The 20,427-nt window shown below is 35.4% G+C and overlaps 1 protein-coding gene and 1 long non-coding RNA gene across 7 annotated transcripts in view; one reads left to right on the top strand and one right to left on the bottom strand.

Moving 5' to 3' along the window:
• LOC123875575 (CHH-like protein) overlaps positions 1–20,427 on the top strand; it is a 110,321-nt gene that overhangs the window by 58,768 nt on the left and 31,126 nt on the right. Inside the window, exon 1 of one of the 6 annotated variants that reach the window (XM_045921485.1) lies at positions 18,023–18,191. The exons of 4 other annotated variants lie outside the window; for them this stretch is intronic. In XM_045921485.1, coding sequence (XP_045777441.1) covers positions 18,189–18,191 — 3 coding nt within the window. In that variant the 5' untranslated portion in view covers positions 18,023–18,188. Of the gene's footprint in view, positions 1–18,022; positions 18,192–20,427 lie in introns of those variants that run through there. One more of the 6 variants, XM_045921480.1, reaches the window with a different exon arrangement.
• Positions 5,626–19,893, bottom strand: LOC123875581. Its single transcript, XR_006798174.1, has 3 exons — positions 19,881–19,893; positions 16,272–16,277; positions 5,626–5,698 (listed from the first exon to the last, which is right to left on the bottom strand). It is a non-coding gene; the product is annotated as an uncharacterized LOC123875581 (long non-coding RNA).

The raw sequence follows: 20,427 nt of genomic DNA, 5'->3' as shown, positions 1-20,427 counted from the left end.
CTATAAGAGAGTGAGAGAGAAGTCAATATATCCTAATACATGTCTTACTCAGTCTCATGCGCGTAGATAATGATGCCCTCGCGCTCAAACCCACAGAGGCATTAAAATTGAATTTAGGGGATAATTGGATCTGGATCGGTCTGTCTTCTTGTAAAAGGTTTTAAAATAGTTGTCTGGTGGACAAATATAAAAATGGAGCATCAGAATTTACGTGCAGTTAAGTAATTACTTATTTTGGGAGCTTTAAAGCGTCTGCAAAGCAATACGGCCGACGCGGGAAGTGTCTGGAAGTATTGGCGACATATTTTTAAGGATATTGCCTAAAATATACGTAAAAATCAGTTTGGAGAATTTACGTGAGGTAAGTAATGGTTTTATGTACCTTGATTATCAGATACCTGAAAATTGGCCGTCTAAGCAAGCTAGCACGTAGGCTAGGCATGCTTTCTTAGTACTTACTAACACTACTCAATCGTACATATTTCCTGTGTCAGAAAATACGTTACCTCTGGTGGTCCTGGGATAAAAGTAATAAGAAAACCAGAAAAGAGCTGATAACTTCCAAACGGCTGAACCAATTTTTTTGGATTATAGCTAAGAACACTCTCGATCAAGCCACCTTTCAAACAAAAAAAACTAAATTAAAATCGGTTCATTCGTTTAGGCGCTACGAGGCCACAGACAGATACACAGATACACCGATACACAGATACACAGATACACAGATACACAGATACACAGATACATAGATACACAGATACACAGATACACAGATACACACGTCAAACTTATAACACCCCTCTTTTTGGGTCGGGGGTTAAAAAACAGTGGGCGTTAATCATTTTGTGTGACCGACCAATCGAACAAACGAACCTATGTTTTCGAATTGAATTTCGATTATTTTTTGAAAACACAGGTTCTCTAATGTAGTACGGACTACGGAGAAAGCCCTATTCTAACTTCTCACCGTGGATAGCGTTGTAGCAGATACGCTACGGGGCATGTAACCCAATAGCTAATTTAGAGATTGTGTGTAAACTAAATTATCACCTATTAGATGATGCCCGCGACCGTGCGGATTGAGGTTTTTTTGAAAAATCCCGTAGGAACTTTTTGCTTTTCCGGGATAAAAAGTAGCCCATGTCCGTCCCCGGGATGTAAGCTAACTTTGTTCCAAACATTAAAATTGGTTCAGCCTTTGAGCCGTGAAAACCTAGCAGACAGACAGATAGACAGAAAGACACACTTTCGCATTTATAATATTAGTATCGAAGTATGGATATAGCATTACTTAAATCGTTATTCTTGAACTAGTTAACAGGCATAGATATAGCGTCTGTCGAATATATTTTTAGCGTCGTCTCCGATGTCGATTTATGCCCCATCGCCCCAGAGCTGCACCTAAATGTATCAAGAAATACTTAACCGCCATATCCCGTTTCAAGAAATAATAAAACAGAATCTATCTTTAGTACTTATGCTGTATTTAAACTTTGGTGAAGCAATCTATTACAAATAAATAAAATAATTAATTGCCTTTAATAAAAAGTCACTTATGACAAGTAAAAATAGCACGATCCCCAGCGCTTTTCATACAAACATAGATCTGATTTGAATAACCACTCAAATTAAATTAAATGTAGAAACGTTCTAGAAACATTAATCTTGGTCTGTTGTTTGTCAGATTTCCGTAAAAATGTGTAGTTTCAAAGTTACACTGAAAAATAATGAGCCCTAGTAGCATGATACCCGTTTTGTTTAGGTAAAATCCAACGTAGCAACCCTGCAAACAGCTGATCGCGGAAATAAACTTCTGTGAACTCGAAGGACCGTTTGAACGTCTTTGTCAAGTAGCAGAGATTACGAGAGGATTACCATTCAATTCCATCAGCCTGTATGCGTCCATTGCTGGACATAAGCCTTTCCAAGAGCGCGCCACCCAACACGGTTCTCCACCTTCCTCATCCCCTCGCTCCTCGGCCCCTTCTTCAGGTCATCGGTCCAGCGGGCCGATGGGGCATACGTCTGCCCCATCGGCCGTCGGTTCTGCGACAGACATGACCTATTCAAGGATCTATGGACCTAATTATTTGGTACTTGTATTACCACTGGGTAGGTACTACAATACCCCTCATTTGTCATGTTATATGATTTATCAAACACACTGATGATATAAATAGCTATTTGATGGCTAAAATCGATTTCTGTAATGAAGTTTTCATCACTATGATCGAGTGAACACCACAAAATACTTGAAGGTTTCCAATAGCGTTTCGGACTATGAAGATACCATTCATCAAGTTTATTGCTAAGATGGCCAAGAACAATGCAACATGCACTTCTCGGCAATGAGTAATGAACGAGCCCATTAATTTATCATTCCACGTATTAATTCCACAATCATCAATCACTCAGTAGTTGCCCTTCGCGAGTCTGCGCGATTTCTATCTGCGAATATCGGATGTCTGCGATGACCCAAATACGAAGACAGAGTGAACCGAACATCTCGGGTTGCTTTGACGTTAGCCTTCTCGCATAGAATGATTCACTATTTTTAACCCCCGACCCAAAAAGAGGGGTGTTATAAGTTTGACGTGTGTATCTGTGTATCTGTGTATCTGTGTATCTATGTATCTGTGTATCTGTGTATCTGTGTATCTGTGTATCTGTGTATCGGTGTATCTGTGTATCTGTCTGTGGCCTCGTAGCGCCTAAACGAATGAACCGATTTTAATTTAGTTTTTTTTGTTTGAAAGGTGGCTTGATCGAGAGTGTTCTTAGCTATAATCCAAAAAAATTGGTTCAGCCGTTTGGAAGTTATCAGCTCTTTTCTGGTTTTCTTATTACTTTTATCCCAGGACCACCAGAGGTAACGTATTTTCTGACACAGGAAATATGTACGATTGAGTAGTGTTAGTAAGTACTAAGAAAGCATGCCTAGCCTACGTGCTAGCTTGCTTAGACGGCCAATTTTCAGGTATCTGATAATCAAGGTACATAAAACCATTACTTACCTCACGTAAATTCTCCAAACTGATTTTTACGTATATTTTAGGCAATATCCTTAAAAATATGTCGCCAATACTTCCAGACACTTCCCGCGTCGGCCGTATTGCTTTGCAGACGCTTTAAAGCTCCCAAAATAAGTAATTACTTAACTGCACGTAAATTCTGATGCTCCATTTTTATATTTGTCCACCAGACAACTATTTTAAAACCTTTTACAAGAAGACAGACCGATCCAGATCCAATTATCCCCTAAATTCAATTTTAATGCCTCTGTGGGTTTGAGCGCGAGGGCATCATTATCTACGCGCATGAGACTGAGTAAGACATGTATTAGGATATATTGACTTCTCTCTCACTCTCTTATAGTTTACTTATGTCAATTAATTATTAATATAAAAAAAAATCAGCTAAAAATTAAAAAAATTGGAGAATTTACATGAGGTAAGTAATGTTTTTATGTACCTTGATTACCTGATACCTGAAAATTGGCCGTCTAAGCAAGCTAGCAGGTCTGTAGGCATGCGTTCTTAGTACATACTAACACTACTCAATCGTCCACATTTCGTTCGTCAGAAAATACGTAACGGCTGGTGGCCCTGGGATCTTTCACTATTGTAACAGAGGTTCATAATATTATGTCAATTGGCAAATGTCAAGCTGTCAAGATGGACGTTGCTTAGATACATAATTATTTATTTGAAAATAATGTTTTGGAAAACTCCGATACTTTGGATCGTAGGCGCGGAGTTTCTAATTTATAAAATATTATAATCACAGTTAAACGAGAAAACATCAATTCAATTATAATATCCAACAGTCAACCAAAGGCCACGAACAATCAAACCAAACCCAAACCATAGTCAAACTATTTTTAGGGTTCAGTAGGTATCTGTAGAAAAAAAAAAGATGTAGTCGCGTAGGTGTGCATGGCACCATTAAATATCGTAGGAGGCGATGACCCTCCGCGCGGCTGAGGTTCCCGCATCGTAGTCGATTTGTCGCGCAGGTTTGGATGATGCATTAGGCGCACCTTCTTTATATTTTATCTGCTTGAACTCAGCTTATTTACTTTGACAAAATACGTTTAAAATTCATCATCATCAGGATCAACCCATCGCCGGCTCACTACTGAGCACAAGTCTCCTCTCAGAATGAGAAGCTACCACACTGCCCAAGCACGTATTGGCAGACCTCACGCACCTTTGAGGGAGCATTATGGCCAACTCTTAAGCATGCAGGTTTCCTGACGATGTTTTCCTTCACCACTTCGTTGTCTGTCTGTGTGTCATCTTTCAAGAGAATCAAAACTTATAAATTGGGTACTTCCCGTTTACGTAGAATCATGAAAGGCAGGTAGCAATATCTTATAGCCCAAGCACTCTACTCCTGTGGCCCAAGTAAACAGAAAAATCCGACAACTGAATTGTCATTACATAAAAAAAAAACTTGTACGGAACTCTTCATGTGTGAGGCAGACTCGCACTTGACCGGTTTTTGAAAGTTATGTCAAATAAAAATTTGACATGCAATAACAAACAAAATGACATACAAGCCACTTTATTCCTTATTTCATCGGATGAAAGTCGATTTCAATTTAATCGTATATCTTAAAAAAAGCGAACTATTATACGACTACGTAAAATGGGTACATTTTTAAAGCAACGACATGTTAGAAAGAGATATTTCGTTTTGGTCGTGTTGAACTATGTGACTCATTCAGATAATTCTTGATTTAGTGGATTTAGTGATGTTCGGTCAAAAATATTTCATGGAACGTATAATTAACATAACATTGATGTTACTTTTGAAGAGATATTAGCTGCCTTATTGGATTTATATTATTATAGAAATTGGGTTTTAGAATGGCACAAATAAACGGTAATTTATGAATAAAAGTTTAAAAAGCGTGAAATAAAAATTAAATTAAAAATTTAAAAAACCCCCGACACATAAACCTCTAAAAAGTAAAAAAATAATAGGTAAGTATGTATGGGCCCTTTAAGAATAGTATAAATAGTAAAGTTTTTATCCAAGCGTTCGTTGCGTCGGGGGACCGCTAAAGACTATTCTTTCTACAACAGATGACTTTCATAGTTTACGATAGGTAGCGGTCCCCTGGCGCAACGAGCGCTTGGATAAAAACTTTACTATTTATACTATTCTTAAAGGGCCCATACATACTTACCTATTATTTTTTTACTTTTTAGAGGTTTATGTGTCGGGGGTTTTTTAAATTTTTAATTTAATTTTTATTTCACGCTTTTTAAACTTTTATTCATAAATTACCGTTTTATACAGCGTGATTGAAAAGTGATAAAACATATCCCAAACATTTCATGTGAAATTAGGTGTCAGTTCCTATCAAAAAGTTTCGGCCATTAAAAGTACTGATATCAAAAATTATGGCCAGTTCTTTGCTAGGCTCGGTATATGGAACCATACAGTTTTGACTTATCTTCCTATCTACTTATCTTCTTATCTTCTTCGACCATCTGCAAGCTGTCATCGCATTCATAGGGATCCTCTTAATTTTAAGAGGATCCCTATGAATGCGACATGAATATTGAGACATAAATTATTATAAAAAAAAATTGTTTAAATAATTCATGTCTTAATATTAAAACGGCAATTTGAAGCTCATTTGGACTGGCAATGGTTTTCTTGTTTTCAGTTTGACAATATTTTTGTACTCCATTGAATTTTGCCAAAAAAAAAAAACATTTCTTGAGACGATGAACATATAGAATTGTCCAATCAAGTTTTTCAGTGAGACTTTTCAAGTAATATTAACTGTTGAGTTACTGTTATATTAGAACCTTTGCTTCTAATCCCAAATAATAGATATACCCTATATAATATATAAATATATATTACATATTCCGTATAATATCTTAACCTCTCCATGTATACTAGTAATATCAACTGAAAACCGCGACGCTCTGACCTTCCTATAAATGTACACCGAATAACACAAGTAAGCAACTCCTTAAGATTTAAATTATACCTATAATGCCTAGATTATCTACCTGTTGTATTTTTTTTGGGTTTTCAAACCAATTGCTCGTATTTTCTTAAAAAAAAAACATTCCCGACCATGTTTTAGCCCGCAATCAAGACAAAATTGAATTATAGTATCAAATGAAATAAATGCAATGTCGCAAAAAATATCCAGGATAATTTCGGGATATTTTTTGGGATGCAATCATGATGCGATATGACATTTTGTTGTATTGGCTATCTGTGAAAATGACAGACTCATTTGTAAGTTTAAAAAAAACAGTTTTACTTGTAAAAAAGTTTCTCTTTTGTTTTAAACTAGGTAAGTAAAGTTGTAGACTCTATGGTTGTAGACCTACGACTTACCAATAATGTAGACACTCTACATTCTCTCTGCCTCGCTCATCGCTCTTTTCAATTACTATTTCACAGACTCAATATGAATGTGCGTGTGTGCGTAAGAATGACACATTATTTAAAGTAGTACCTTGAAAGGGCGTTGACTCGGCCATTGCAGGACAATAGTAGGCATATGTCTCACCACCTTAGCATCGAAAACCTATTAATAACTCATTGACGTGTCACATGCTATACTGAACCGAAGTAGGTAGCTTATTCCTTAAGTCTTGTTCTCTAAGATGCAAATTTTCTCATAAATACCAATAAATAGCTGACCCGGGGGCCTTTACAAGTGCAGTATTCAAATGTAAAGATTAACTTCATACAGACTAAACGTTTAGATAGTGAATTATGGTCTAGACTAGGGTCCTCAAACTTTTTAGCCTAGGTGACTTCATGTCCAGTCCAAAGACCTAAGATTTATCTAAAAATATCTCATCACGATCGTAGCAGTGTAGGTTTTGTAAAAAAACTCAAAAATGACTTTTCAAACTTTCAACACTTTTTAAAATTAGCGCTTTTTAACAGGCAGAAAGAGTCCTTTGTGATTAAAATTAAAAAACAGAGCAGTAGGTATGGTGAATTTTTACTTTATGTACTTACTTACTTTCGGAAATAATGAAATTTGTTACTTGCCTAATGATGATGATGAATTTTTTTTAAATATATTTTTTTTATTATAAAGCTATGTGGACGTGTGTACTTATCACTCTGCGGTCGAGTGTATTCGTGGCACAACCTTCGTCTTCCGTCAATCCAAATCTTTTTTACAGAAGGCTTTTGCACGATACAGAAAATCTGTTTCTGTTGGGAGAATTTCTGTGGTACTCGTATATAGGTACCTACTGACTGTTTTATACAAACCTAGATTGTATCACTATCGTCCATAAAGCGAGCTCTATTCAAATTCAAAGCATTCAAAATAGGTACCATTGTACACTATGTGATTGTCAATATGTAGTTGAATTTGTAAGATAAATGATGTAGGTAGATATATAATGGTGATTATAAATAATTACGTAAGCTTAAAACTAAAGCTAAGATGGTTTCAAACACGCCTCTGAGAAGATGGAAGAAGCCTACAGCAAACTCAGCCAAGTATCCCATATCTGCGAGGAAAACCTATGCGAATGACATTGACGATTTCCCCTTCAAACTAGCAATTTCGACATGTCATGACCCTCTATTGACAATTAATCAAGCAGACATTTCAATCTGCGAAATTTACGCGGACTTTTAGTATTTTGACGTAGGAGGGTAAAAGATCCAGTAAATGAATGACTACCCTGACTTTGACCTAAAATTAAGATATATGAGAATCGTTCTATATATAATTTTTATATTTTTTTTTATCTGTGTCTATACACAGTAGGTATACACTCTTAAATTATTTAAATATCAAAAACGCAAAAAAATGCGTGGTATTAATTATTATAAATTATTTTATTTAACAAAAGGATAAATTGCCAGTAAATGAACTGGGAATTTCAGTGAATGAACAAACTCTATCTAGTGCATAAACTCTCGATTCCTATTAATAAATTCTTAAGTATATTTTCGGCTTGGAATTTAAAAAAAATGTCAGATTTTCAGTTTTTGACTTATTGTATATTTTTTTCTACATTTTGCGCGATAAATCAAAAACTCTTTTACATAATAATAATAAATAAAACCTGTTTTAGAATGTATAATAGAGCCCTTTCATATGATATTATCCCCTTTGGTATAGTTATCTTAGTTTGAAAGTCACCTAAATTTTCTGGAAAACAGTCCAAATGACTACAGAGAAAATGAAACTTAACGCTCTTGTTGCATCCAAGTCGCTGGAAGTGCAACATCAGCTACTGAATGTGTTAAGAGTAGTGAGAATAATATACCGTAACACAAGTGTCTGATGTTATCAGATTTGTTCCTTTGAGCCACATGTTCTGATGCTTTTTAGACAATCTAAGATCTCTCATTAAGTGATCCAAATAATTTTGATTGAATGGTCTAAGTTGAGATGTAAAAAAGTCACTACATCGTCACTACCTTCTGAAAGTTCTTGAAATGGTAGATTAGAGGTACTGGGTTGGGGCTGAGGTACAGATTTATCACCAGAAGTCAGAATCGTTCAAATTGTAGACTGCAAGTTACAATAGAGCCGCTTGGAACAATTTTTTTTGCTGTTTCTTCTGGTAATATTCACAACGCAGAAATAATAATCATCATGGTGTTTAGATGGTTCGCGCCAAATTATAAATTTTTTTTTTAGTAAAAGTAGTTAACTATTCTTATTTGCTCATAAACGCAACGAGGAAATACAGCTTCCACATATAAAAATTGGAGTCCAGGCCTTGCTGTTAGCTGCTAATGGGTTCTCAAAGTAGCCCGAGTATGCTTGTTTTACTGGGCACAAAAGGAAAGAATGAAAGGAGCTTACCCAGTACATCTTAAAAGATCCGTTATAGATACATGCATCCTGCCATGCCTTACCTATGCCAGCCAAACATGGGTCCAGACAAAGAATATAAAAAGAAATAGTGACTTGCTAAAGGGCGATGGCAAGGTGCATAAATTAAGCAAAAAATATTCAAAGTGAGAATTGAAGACATAAGAAAAAAGACAAAGCCTACAGACACCTTGAGACATGCCCTAAAACTGAAATCCAAATGGTCATATTGTATCGATTTTTACAGATGAAAGAAGAACAGGTAGGTAGACCGAAGACGCATTGGTCTAATGCTATTGTGCAAATCGCGAGAGAAAATTAGCTTGATAGTACCAAAGACAGAGAGAAATGGGGATACCCAAGAGGGATCCATATCCAAGAAAGAAGAATACCAGAATAAATATAAAAAAAATTCAAAAGAAAAATAAAACCGACTTCAAAATCACAAACACTAAAAAGTAAAAAATAATTTAAGTTATTGTGGTTTTTGAAGTCGGTTTTATTTTTCTTTTGAAAATTTTTTATTTCAAAATTTTTAGTGGCCCCACTGTACTATAATAATGTGCCATGCCCAGCTAAAACCCTACTGTTTACTAAGCAATTACACTGATCGCGAGCAATTTGCTCTTATCCATTGAGGAGTTCTGTTCTCCATGTCAGAAGATATTCATCAGAACTTCATCAAATTTATATGGGACCACCTGCAAAGTATACCTAGCTTTTCAAAAAAAAAAAAATCCAAATCGGTCCAGGCGTCTTTGAGCAATCGGTGAACATACATTAAAAAAAAAATTGAATTTGCTCTTATCCATTGAGGAGTTCTGTTCTCCATCTTCAAAGATATTCATCAGATCTTTACCTTTATATGGGACCACTTGCAAAGTATACCCTATCAAACAAAAAAAAATCCAAATCGGTCCAGGCGTCTTTGAGTAATCGGGGAACATACATAAAAAAAAAGATACCGACGAATTCAGAACCTCTTCCTTTTTTTAAAGTCGGTTAAAAATATACTAAGATTTACTAACATGGTGTTATACCACAGAGTAGCAAACAGAGGCAAAATTTATAACTATTTTGGTAGGGTTGGCACTGGAGGATACAATTTAATTAACAATAGTTATTTGTTCAACAAGATGGTAAAGTTTGTTTTTGTTGTGATTGCCTAGTTTAAATATCGATCTTTAAATATCGATCGATAGATCTAAATATCGATTTTGAACGAAATCAGTCAATTTAGAAAGAATTATAAATGGTGCCAACTTTTTTAAATTTTGGTTACAGTTTCCTATTTTGTGATCCCAGGGAGCTCTAAATATCGATTTTGAACGAAATCGGTCAATTAACAAAGAATTTCAAAATGGCGTCGACTTTTTTAAATTTTGGTAACAGTTTCTTATTTCGTGATCCCAGGGAGCTCTAAATATCGATTTTGAACGAAATCGGTCAATTAACAAAGAATTTCAAAATGGCGTCAACTTTTTTAAATTTTGGTAACAGTTTCTTATTTCGTGATCCCAGGGAGCTCTAAATATCGATTTTGAATGAAATCGGTCAATTAACAAAGAATTTCAAAATGGCGTCGACTTTTTTAAATTTTGGTAACAGTTTCTTATTTCGTGATCCCAGGGAGCTCTAAATATCGATTTTGAACGAAATCGGTCAATTTACAAAGAATTTCAAAATGGCGTCGACTTTTTTAAATTTTGGTAACAGTTTCTTATTTTGTGATCCCAGGGAGCTCTAAATATCGATTTTGAACGAAATCGGTCAATTAACAAAGAATTTCAAAATGGCGTCGATTTTTTTAAATTTGGTAACAATATCCTGTTTTGTGATCCTAGGGATCCTCAGATATTGATTTTGAACAAAATCTATGACAGTTCAAGAAAATAGATTTTAAACACTATTTAAATTATTATCATTAACATTAAATTAAATGAAAACACGACGCGCGACGTGTACTGCAGCCCCTGAGCTTGAGCACAGGCCGAGCCGGTATAAACCGATTTCTCTCCGTACGCGACGTAGCGCCTGTGCTCACGCACACACGCGCCTCAAGCTTGTAGTAGTGTACCTATCGTAGCGCGCTTGTATGAAGCTTTGACTCTGTTCGCTACTCATGTGGTTATACAACGCAATACCACACTAACAAACACTCGTACAAACATACAGACAAGTATATACTCACACACACTCACACACACACATGGACGCACGCACACGCACTTTTGAACGGTTTGAACGGAACACGGTTTTGAAATTGAAATTGAAAAAAGTGTAAGAATTTGTAAGAAAATATTTAAAAAAGGTATATCAGCCGGTTTTTTATTCCAGCTCTTAATACATGTAATAACGTCCAATCTGTTCATTTACTTGAGCCTTTACCCTAGTACCTAATTATATCGACCGCCCCATATCAAAACAAAGTAAATGTCATTTTTCCGAAAATCGTTTTATGTCATAAGCCTAACTTTCATAGTATGTCCCGTTGTATTGTAAGGACACCCACATTAAAGTAAAATTAAAAGCTAGTAAGTCGCTTTGACCATTTTAAAACATAGTAAGTCTATGAACTGGCTAGGTTTTTTATAGATTAATGCGCCTTACTAAGTTTTTCAAAGGAATTAGATTAAATAAAATAAATATCACCCATTATCTAAATACCATGTCAAAACAGTAAATACTTAATGATGCATTAAAACTTAAAAGTAAGATAGGAAAAGTCAATGACCTCTACATGTCAACTGTTAAATATGGTTTGCAAGGGAAATACTTTGCATACTTACATAATGTTTTTAGGGTTGCATATCTCAAAAAGAAACACGGGACCCTTATAGGATCACTTTGTTGTCTGTCTTTCTGTCCGTCTGTCCGTCTGTCGTGTCTGTCAAGAAAACCGATAGGGTATTTCCCGTTAACCTAGAATTATGGGCAGGTAGATAGGTCTCAACTCTCATAGCCCAAGTAAAGGAATAAATCCGAGAACAAATTTCGTGATACTAGATCAACGGGAAGTACTGTATAGGTTTTCTTGACGGACGGACGGACAAATGGACAGACAACAAAGTGATCCTTTAAGAGCTCCGTTTTTCATTTTGAGGTACGGAACCCTAAAAAAGAAAGTGATGCACATCTAATGAATAAATGTGTAGGCCAGTCTTCACACTAAAATATTTAAACCCCTTTAATTTAAAAACTGTCATAGCCTAGTGGTTAGAACGTCCGCCTCCTAATCGAAGGTCGGGGGTTCGATCCTGGAATCACGCACTACTAACTTTTCAGTTATGTGCGTTTTAAGCAATTTAATATTGTATATCAAATCTTTGAAAAGAGCAACCGCCGAGTTTCTTGTTGAAGACTACGGCCTAAACTTCTCTTGAATTTAAACCACTTACTAGGTTTTGATCTGAGAAAGAAATTTGACATTAATTGACAAAATTGAGAGACCTAAGCTTGTATAAGAACACAGAAGTGTCATAATTCGTGTTCACTTTGCCTAACGTCTCTCGGAGAGCAGAGAGAGATTTAAACTGTTTCTTATAATCATTGGCCATATTTCAAATGCGAAAGTGTGTTTGTTGGTTTAATATTCAATCACGCTGCAACGGAGCAACCAGTCGACGTGGTTTTTTGCATGGATACATTTAAAGACCTTGAGAGTGACATCTCTCTCCGCATCGTATTCTTTATTGCTGAGGGTTGTGACCTCTTTCCATTATTCCTACATCTAATGGTAGGTTTTCTTGGGATGCGATGAGTTCAAAGAGCCTACGGAACTCGACTAGAAAAACGAGATTTTGACTCTTAGGTTTAACGGTTATGAATTAGTTATTATTATCAGTGATAAAATTGATTAGGGCTGCCAGGTAAAATGACATTTATCTCGGAAAATCAAAGAGTTTCCACGAGATTTTTTCCAAGTTTGCGCTACTAAGTACATATATTATGAAGAGGAAAGGTTTGTTTGTTTGTTATCGATAAACTCTGAAACTACTGAACTACTTGCACTAAAGACATAATCATCAACATCAACCGACAGACGTCCACAGTGAACATAGGTCTTTAATAGGGTCTTCCACATGCTACGGGTTTGCGCCGCCTGAACCTTTGCGCTTGCGCTTGACGACAATCATGCTTTAAAGAAAGCAATGATGAGGTCCAAGTTGGAGCACGCTTACCTGGAAGATGCCTATTCACTCTTGGCTTGCAGGTATCTATGGTATATATCATATATATGGCAGGAAACACGGCCGCAGAAATGGCGTTCCAACCTTTAGGCTCTCCCCATTGCCCGCAGCATGAATCTGAGCTTCCTTATGATGGTTATATTATGTACATATAATATCTCATAAGAAATCTCTAACACACAATCCAGCTAAGTAGGTCCAATTTCAAAAAAAGCTAGCTAGCCGACAAATCTAACTCAGTTAGGCAGCCTTCGGGAACCTTCGAGATGTCTCTCGTCCAAAATTCCTCAATGCTTGAAGACCAGTCTTTGAATAGTGCATGATGTCAGTGATGAAAAATGGATCCGAAATATAGGTCTTTTTTTGTACACAGGAAATGCCTGACGCATACCCCTCCGTCATGTGGGACTTACACCAAACTTGCACTACTACGAAATCCATTTCGGAACACGGCGCCCGAAACGAGGCGCGCTATCTCCTAAAAAACATAGGTATAATACCTATTTAGAACACTTACTATCTGTCATCATAATCTATGACAACCTCCGAGTATTTACCTGGTAAAACCGTAACTTTCGAATAAATTTTAGTATATAAGCAGGCTTCATTTAGAAATGAAAAAATCCCTATTTTATTTTTCAACGATTATAAACACAACTTTCATTCAAAAATAATAAGCTTAAATTCATTTTAAATAATATTTTGCGACGAAATGACGCGCACAGTCCTTCCGCCATGACAGTCCAGTGGACACTGAATTCCATAGAGCGCCTGCAAGAAAATAAATAGCACAGGAAGTTTTTTGGTTAGTTTTAGATTATTTAAGAAACGAAAAACATTTAGTATAAAACTAACAGTTAAAATTGATTGCTAAACCTAAACATATCATTTTCTGGAGATTGGCTTCAAAGTATCAAGATGTTAAAGAAAACTTTTACAGAACAAGTTGCGAACAGCAATGTTTTCAACTTGGTTTTTTTTTTTATTGGGATAATGTATACTAAATAAAAAGAGGCCCTTATAATCTTCACAGACTGAAGTTTTTAATTGCATGTATTTAATAGCTGTTAATGCTTTAGAAAAATAAACAATTTACTTCAAAGTACAGCATTTTTGCGATTTGTCAAGTAGTAATTACCTTAAAAATCTTTTGCTATCAAACAATTGACAGTTGATAGGCTGAAGTGGCGCCATATTTTATCATAGGTAGATAATAAACTCTCGTGAATATGCATATTTCATCGAATTACTAGATACGACGTGGGGTTATTCATGGGGCGGACCAACAAATTCCAGAAAGGCCGGCAACGCATCGGCGGTACCTCTGGTGCTGCAAATGTTCATGGGCGGCGGTAATCACTTAACATCAGGTGACCCGCCTGCTCGTTTGCTCGCTAGTTTTTATTTAAAAAAATACACGGTATAATCTGACAGTTATTACGCGCATCCGCAAACTACTCTACTCTTATCTAATAGAAGACATGAGTCATTTTGTTTATTTAAGAAAGACGCCGCGGACGTATTTATTCGCAATTAACGGCGCCACAGATCTTATTATCATCCATACATGTAAAAAGACTTGTGCTGTCTGAGGTCTATCAACGCACAAAATATATAGGTAGGTACCTAAAACGAAAAGGATCTATGAACTGTTGGACGAATCGGACTGAAAGGCAGGATTTTTGAAAATTCAACCCCTAAAATAGGTAAAATAGGTTGAAAGTGTAGTCCACCCGGATGTATACATAAGAGGGTTAAATAGGGGATTAAACTCATGGAAGTTTGTCTGAAAGTTCTTCATTTTGAATTTATTTCTATGAAAGTTGGTATTTCGGCTTTCAATTTAAAATGAAGTAGGCAATACGTTTTTTAGGATTTTTGAAAATTCCACTGTACAGAAGCCGGGGCTAGTGCACTAGTTTTCTTAGATCCCACTCCGTCCATTTTTTTCGTATTTCTTGACGTATAGGATTTGTTTAATTTTTTCCTTAAATAACCGGTAATACTCGTAATTACCGTCGTCTGAGACGCTTTTAAACCGGTAGGGGCAAAATTAGGAAAAACATTTGGGTAGGTATACTTACGTAGATATTTTTATTTATAACCTGCAGACCACTATAACCATCGTCATCATTGTCACCTGATAGATGTCCAATACTGGACATCTTGTAAGGACTTCCACAGTCCACACGCCCCAGCGGCTCCCTGCATTTTACGTACGAATTTACATAACTTGTATGAATTCTAATCGACTTTTAGATAAGAATAATAAATTAGATTGATTATTTCACATTTTTAGGGTTCCGTACCTCAAAAGTAAAAACGGAACCCTTATAGGATCACTTCGTTGTCTGTCTGTCCGTCCGTCCGTCTGTCGTGTCTGTCAAGAAACCTGTAGGGTACTTCCCGTTGACCTAGAATCATGAAATTTGGCACGTAGGTAGGTCTTATAGCACAAGTACAGGAATAAATCTTAAAATCGCGAATTTGTGGTTACATCATTTAAAAAAAATTAAAACGGGTTTCAATTTTCAAATTAAGATAACTTTACCAAATGGGGTATCATATGAAAGGGCTTTACCTATACGTTCTAAAACAGATTTTATTTATTTTTATGCATAATAGTTTTTGATTTATCGTGCAAAATGTTGGAAAAATACCCGAGTACGGAACCTTCAGTGCGCGAGTCTGACTCGCACTTGGCCGGTTTTTTATTACTTAAGATGCTTATGATTTAAATTTAATATGTAAAGTTTTAACAGAGAAACATCTTTATTATGAATGGGCGCCCACGCAACGGATGTGTGAATGAAAAATCGTTAGTAGCTATAATACTTAACATCCAATATTGTGAGAGTGTTTGGAGTATTGCCAGTACAAAGTTTCAAAGAACGTTCAGGGTTCGCCTGGTAATAAATTAAAAAGTAAATGTTGCCGGCCAGACGGCGTTGACATGTTAACTTTGCAGCCAGACGATTTTTACAACGTAATAAAAATAAACACGGCAACCAAGTTTAGTGTAGCCAAGAGTTGACTCTTGGCTACGCCATTTTTTTATTCCAATTTCAAAACAATCATACTATAAATTGTGTTGAATATAATTGGTATGTAGCTGCGAATTTTGTTGTTTGTTTTGTTCTTATATTTCACGTCACTTAAAACATATTGAAATGATATACATTACTAGATATTGCCGCGACTCCTTATGTGTGTGGTATTTAAAAATCTCGCGGGAACTCAATTACTCTCTTCTCTCTCTTTTTTTATAAATTTTTCTACGAGAAGTTAACAGTTTATCACGTTCCCAGTTCCCACGGCAAAGACGCTAAGCGAAGTTCGTCAGGTACCTACCTAACCTACCTACTTGATTGTTAAATTGGAATATTGTTTTGATATTATATAACAGATACATAAGGGCCTAGAATTTAGAGTCAGCCATGATGTCAGTAAAAAAAAAACCAGTTTCCATATTTGAATTTCTCAATTTCAAAGAACCAAAATGCTATTGACCTTATCAGCTGTTTGTAGATGTGATTTTTTTCCAAGTATTATGTAAAAATTGAGATACATTTGCATATATTGCTAAATTTAAAATGTATATTAGCGTAATATATTATAAGCATTTGTGAAAAAAGCCTTGCCTAATAAGTTTTTATAGGATAGTCGATATCCTTTACCTTTTATAATACGCCATTTGGAGCAATAACATCAATTAATATACAGGTTTAAAAAAATTCATTCACCCAGGTCAATTTAACTACCAAATTATTACAATACTTAGAGAAAAGAACCCGAGTTATTTTAAAACACAGAGTTCAGTGTAGGGCGAGCGGGCGGTCTATGTCATTAAGTTAGTTGTTTTAAAAAGTCTGGATAAGACGAAAAATTCCGTTAAATTCAACCAACATTTATAATAGTCTTATCCAGATTTTTGAATAACAAACGACTCAACGACATAGAACACTGAATTCTGTGAGACCACTTAAAATATTATTTTTCGTCTGAAAAAGTACGATTTACGATAGTAACTTGTGCTATTGTCAAAAACCTTCCCAGAGAGACAAAATTCGATTCAGTTGCGATTTTAATTGTACGTATTTAAAAGTTCTTAAAAATTCTTTAATAATAGAAACACTAGAGTAAAATTAAAAATATAAGTACATAGATACGAAATAATATGAATAAAGCTACTTAATGTTATTATAATATGAGATGATAATATGAGTTATGACTGTAAAACAATGCGGATGCACCCATAATAGTACAGAAAATTAGCAGCATCGAGTATAAATACTGGGTTCAAGGAATTTACACATATACTCATTGAATCATGGGTTTTATTTAAAGAGCGCTAATATTTTGCAATTACACGTTTGCGTCAAACATGAATGAGTTATCCCTGTATTTTGAATTGTTTTGGTTTAGTCAATGTAATGGAGGCTACACACTGTATAATTCGCGTTTAACACCGCATCGAAACATCAAGAAGAAAAACATGTGTGCAAATCACACACGGTAGAAGTGGAATCTTCACGAAATTATGTAGATAATGTAAATCAGTGAACACTATGTAAGTATGTATAGTTATGTACTGATTTACGTTATCTATCATATTAAAAATTTCATATGTAACTAGGAATAAGTAGCTAAGAAATAGGGTAAAAGCTGTATGTGTCCCAAAAAAAATAAAAAACTTCATCAGACTCCTTTTTTCGTTTGAGGGTTTTGTTCGTTCTACGTAAATTACTTTACCATAGTACGATAGTATACTGTATATATACTATGGTTAAGTTTAGAGTTTAGAGGAGTAGGCGAGTATGCAGCAAGACTCTTCAATGTGTAGCCTGATTAATAAAATAAGTCGGACAATTGTTTTGGTTACGCGGTTTCCTCAAAGGCGTGTGCCGATAGTGGGCGTGGGCCGCGACCGCCAGCCGAGCTCATTCATAACTCTGTTTACTCTACTGTTACCTCTACTTTCCTTTGAACGTGCGACGAGTAACCAGTGGTATATTGCTGTCATTAAAAAGGTGTCTGTGCTTTTCCAAAACTTCGAAGCGAATTTGTAAAAAAAAAAAGATTCCGACGAATTGAGAACCTCCTCCTTTTTTGAAGTTGGTTAAAACAAGTTGAGGCTTACCAAGAGGTGATCAAGAGGTGAAATGGTAACGTACCTACCTACATAAGTTTTTCATTTCTTCGTTCGTTTTTTTTTAGTTCGAATTTTGAAGTTTGCAATTTACCTGTGTGTATAATCTATATTACTTAATATTTTAAATGCGAAAGTTTGTCTGTCTGTCTGTTAACTTTCCACGGTCCATCCGATTTAATCGATTGTGTCGAAATTTATTGCAGAAATAGATTGTATACCGAAAATGTACGGTCCTTGCTATGTCGGAGAATCAAAGAGATTCCACGAGATTTTTGAAAACCTAAATGGACGCGGATGAAGCCACCGCGGGTACCATTTAATTCTTCTTATATTCCAGCCTATCTACCGGCTCTATATTTTAAAGGCAGTGCTATTTTTAATTTTCGCATAATATAAAGTTTAGCTTTAAAATACTTTATATGCAAAGGAAACTTTTGCTTTTGAATGGTCAAATGAATGTAGTCTATTATCACTAGGTCTTAATCGATTAATTATCGAGTAATTAATTGTCTAGCTGAACTCTACCTAAAAGCCTTAGTAAAAAAAAAAAAACACATAATATTATTATAACGTATTCTACTCTATACCTATAATTATGTAGAGCTGTAGATACTTGTAGAGGGATCAAAAGCTATCGCCAGCTGAAAAAAATAAAATTCTATTTTTAAACCACTTTATTCTCGGAGTTGTCGTTTGGTCTCCATTTTCTTGGAACCTACAATTAATTATCATTTACATAATGCCCCTAAGAATTGTAGGTATCCGCTTCCTAGTAAACACTTCCGCTTTGAATCATATGTGCTATAATTACTTGGACGTCAACAGTAGAGAAAATAATGGGTGTTTAGTACATTCCTCACCTAAATGAGAGAGAGCCAGCGCGTGCCAGACCTTCGTTATTTTATAAAAGCTGAAAGTTTATCTGCGTATTGCCCCCAAATAGTTCGTGCCTCCCAATAGGGAGAAACGATCAGCAACTATGAAGTTTGAATCATGGTGGTTTTGGAAGATAACCGGTAATAAAAGTGTAAAAAAATCTTACGTCTAAGTATCAAGATAGGTCTATGTATTAAGTCTAATTTTTTTATATTTTCTTAGGAATAGTATTATAAATCACGTCATGCATTGTCAGACAAATACTCGTAGTGTGGTGGCAACCCCTGCGAGGCGCCCTAAAAGTTTAATTAATTTAGTTTAGGGTGTTCCCTGATCGTTCCTCTTTTTGTTAGATATAATACGCGGAAAAACTTTCAGCTTTTATAAAGCTAGAAGTCTGGCACGTCGAAAGTTAGAAGGTCTGGCACGCGCACTTCTACAATCTCTACACATTTATTTAATGGTCTTCTATCCTTATTTAACTAAGCATTATTGGCAAAGAATTTTATTAATTTATTAATTAATTAATTTGTTAATAAAGCATATTTACAAGGTTTTTGCGATTGTGGTGTAAATATATACTCGGTTGAGTTTTTCTGTACACCACCTTACTATGAAATGATCAGTGACTATACAGTTTACGTTAAATATATCTTTCCTCCATATAAAATACCTTTATAAAGTTATTTCATATATTTTTCCTTTTTAAAACTCTAGAGGCACGGCCTTTTCATTCATATTTTAGAGGTGTAAACGATGGTACTATATTTATGTCAATCTAAAGTAGGTATTTTTTTATCGATTTCGTCTGTCGATCACTCTTCACTTAATTATTATTTATCGCTCATTTGATTCTATAATGTCTATACTCGTCCTGCCATTTCCATTCCGCGATACAGTTTAAAAAATAAAATAAATAAATACATAAATGGCGGCAAGTGTAACTTTTACAAATGGCGGACACCCCGCTGATGATATTATTAAAGTTATAAGGTTGTAAATCGCGCGTTGAATCAATAGCGAGGTGTAAATTTGCTGTGGTCAATATAACCAGACGGACTGGTTGCTCTAGTGGCGTTGAACCGATCAGGTGGGCCTTGGATTATTACGAGATAAATCCATTATTAATAATAGCCTCACTGATTTATGTGTGGTCCGTTGAAACCGAGAGTTGAACGATTTATAGAGAGGAACAAAGATAAACTTAGACACAAACTTTTTATCAGTATTTTTTCATTTCTACAAAATTTTTTCAAGATGAATAAAGTGGTATTTAGGTGTATTCTACACAAAGATTTTTAATATATTTCTTGTTCTTGCGTTGTTTTTCTATATGTCATTTAGTCCTCATTTATAGGTAGATGTGTTTATGG

The sequence above is a fragment of the Maniola jurtina genome, chromosome 20 (assembly GCF_905333055.1).
Source record: "Maniola jurtina chromosome 20, ilManJurt1.1, whole genome shotgun sequence".
NCBI classification, from domain to species: Eukaryota; Metazoa; Arthropoda; class Insecta; order Lepidoptera; family Nymphalidae; genus Maniola; species Maniola jurtina.
The sequence above is the reverse complement of the archived record's forward strand: the minus strand, read 5'-3'. Positions and strand labels throughout refer to the sequence as shown.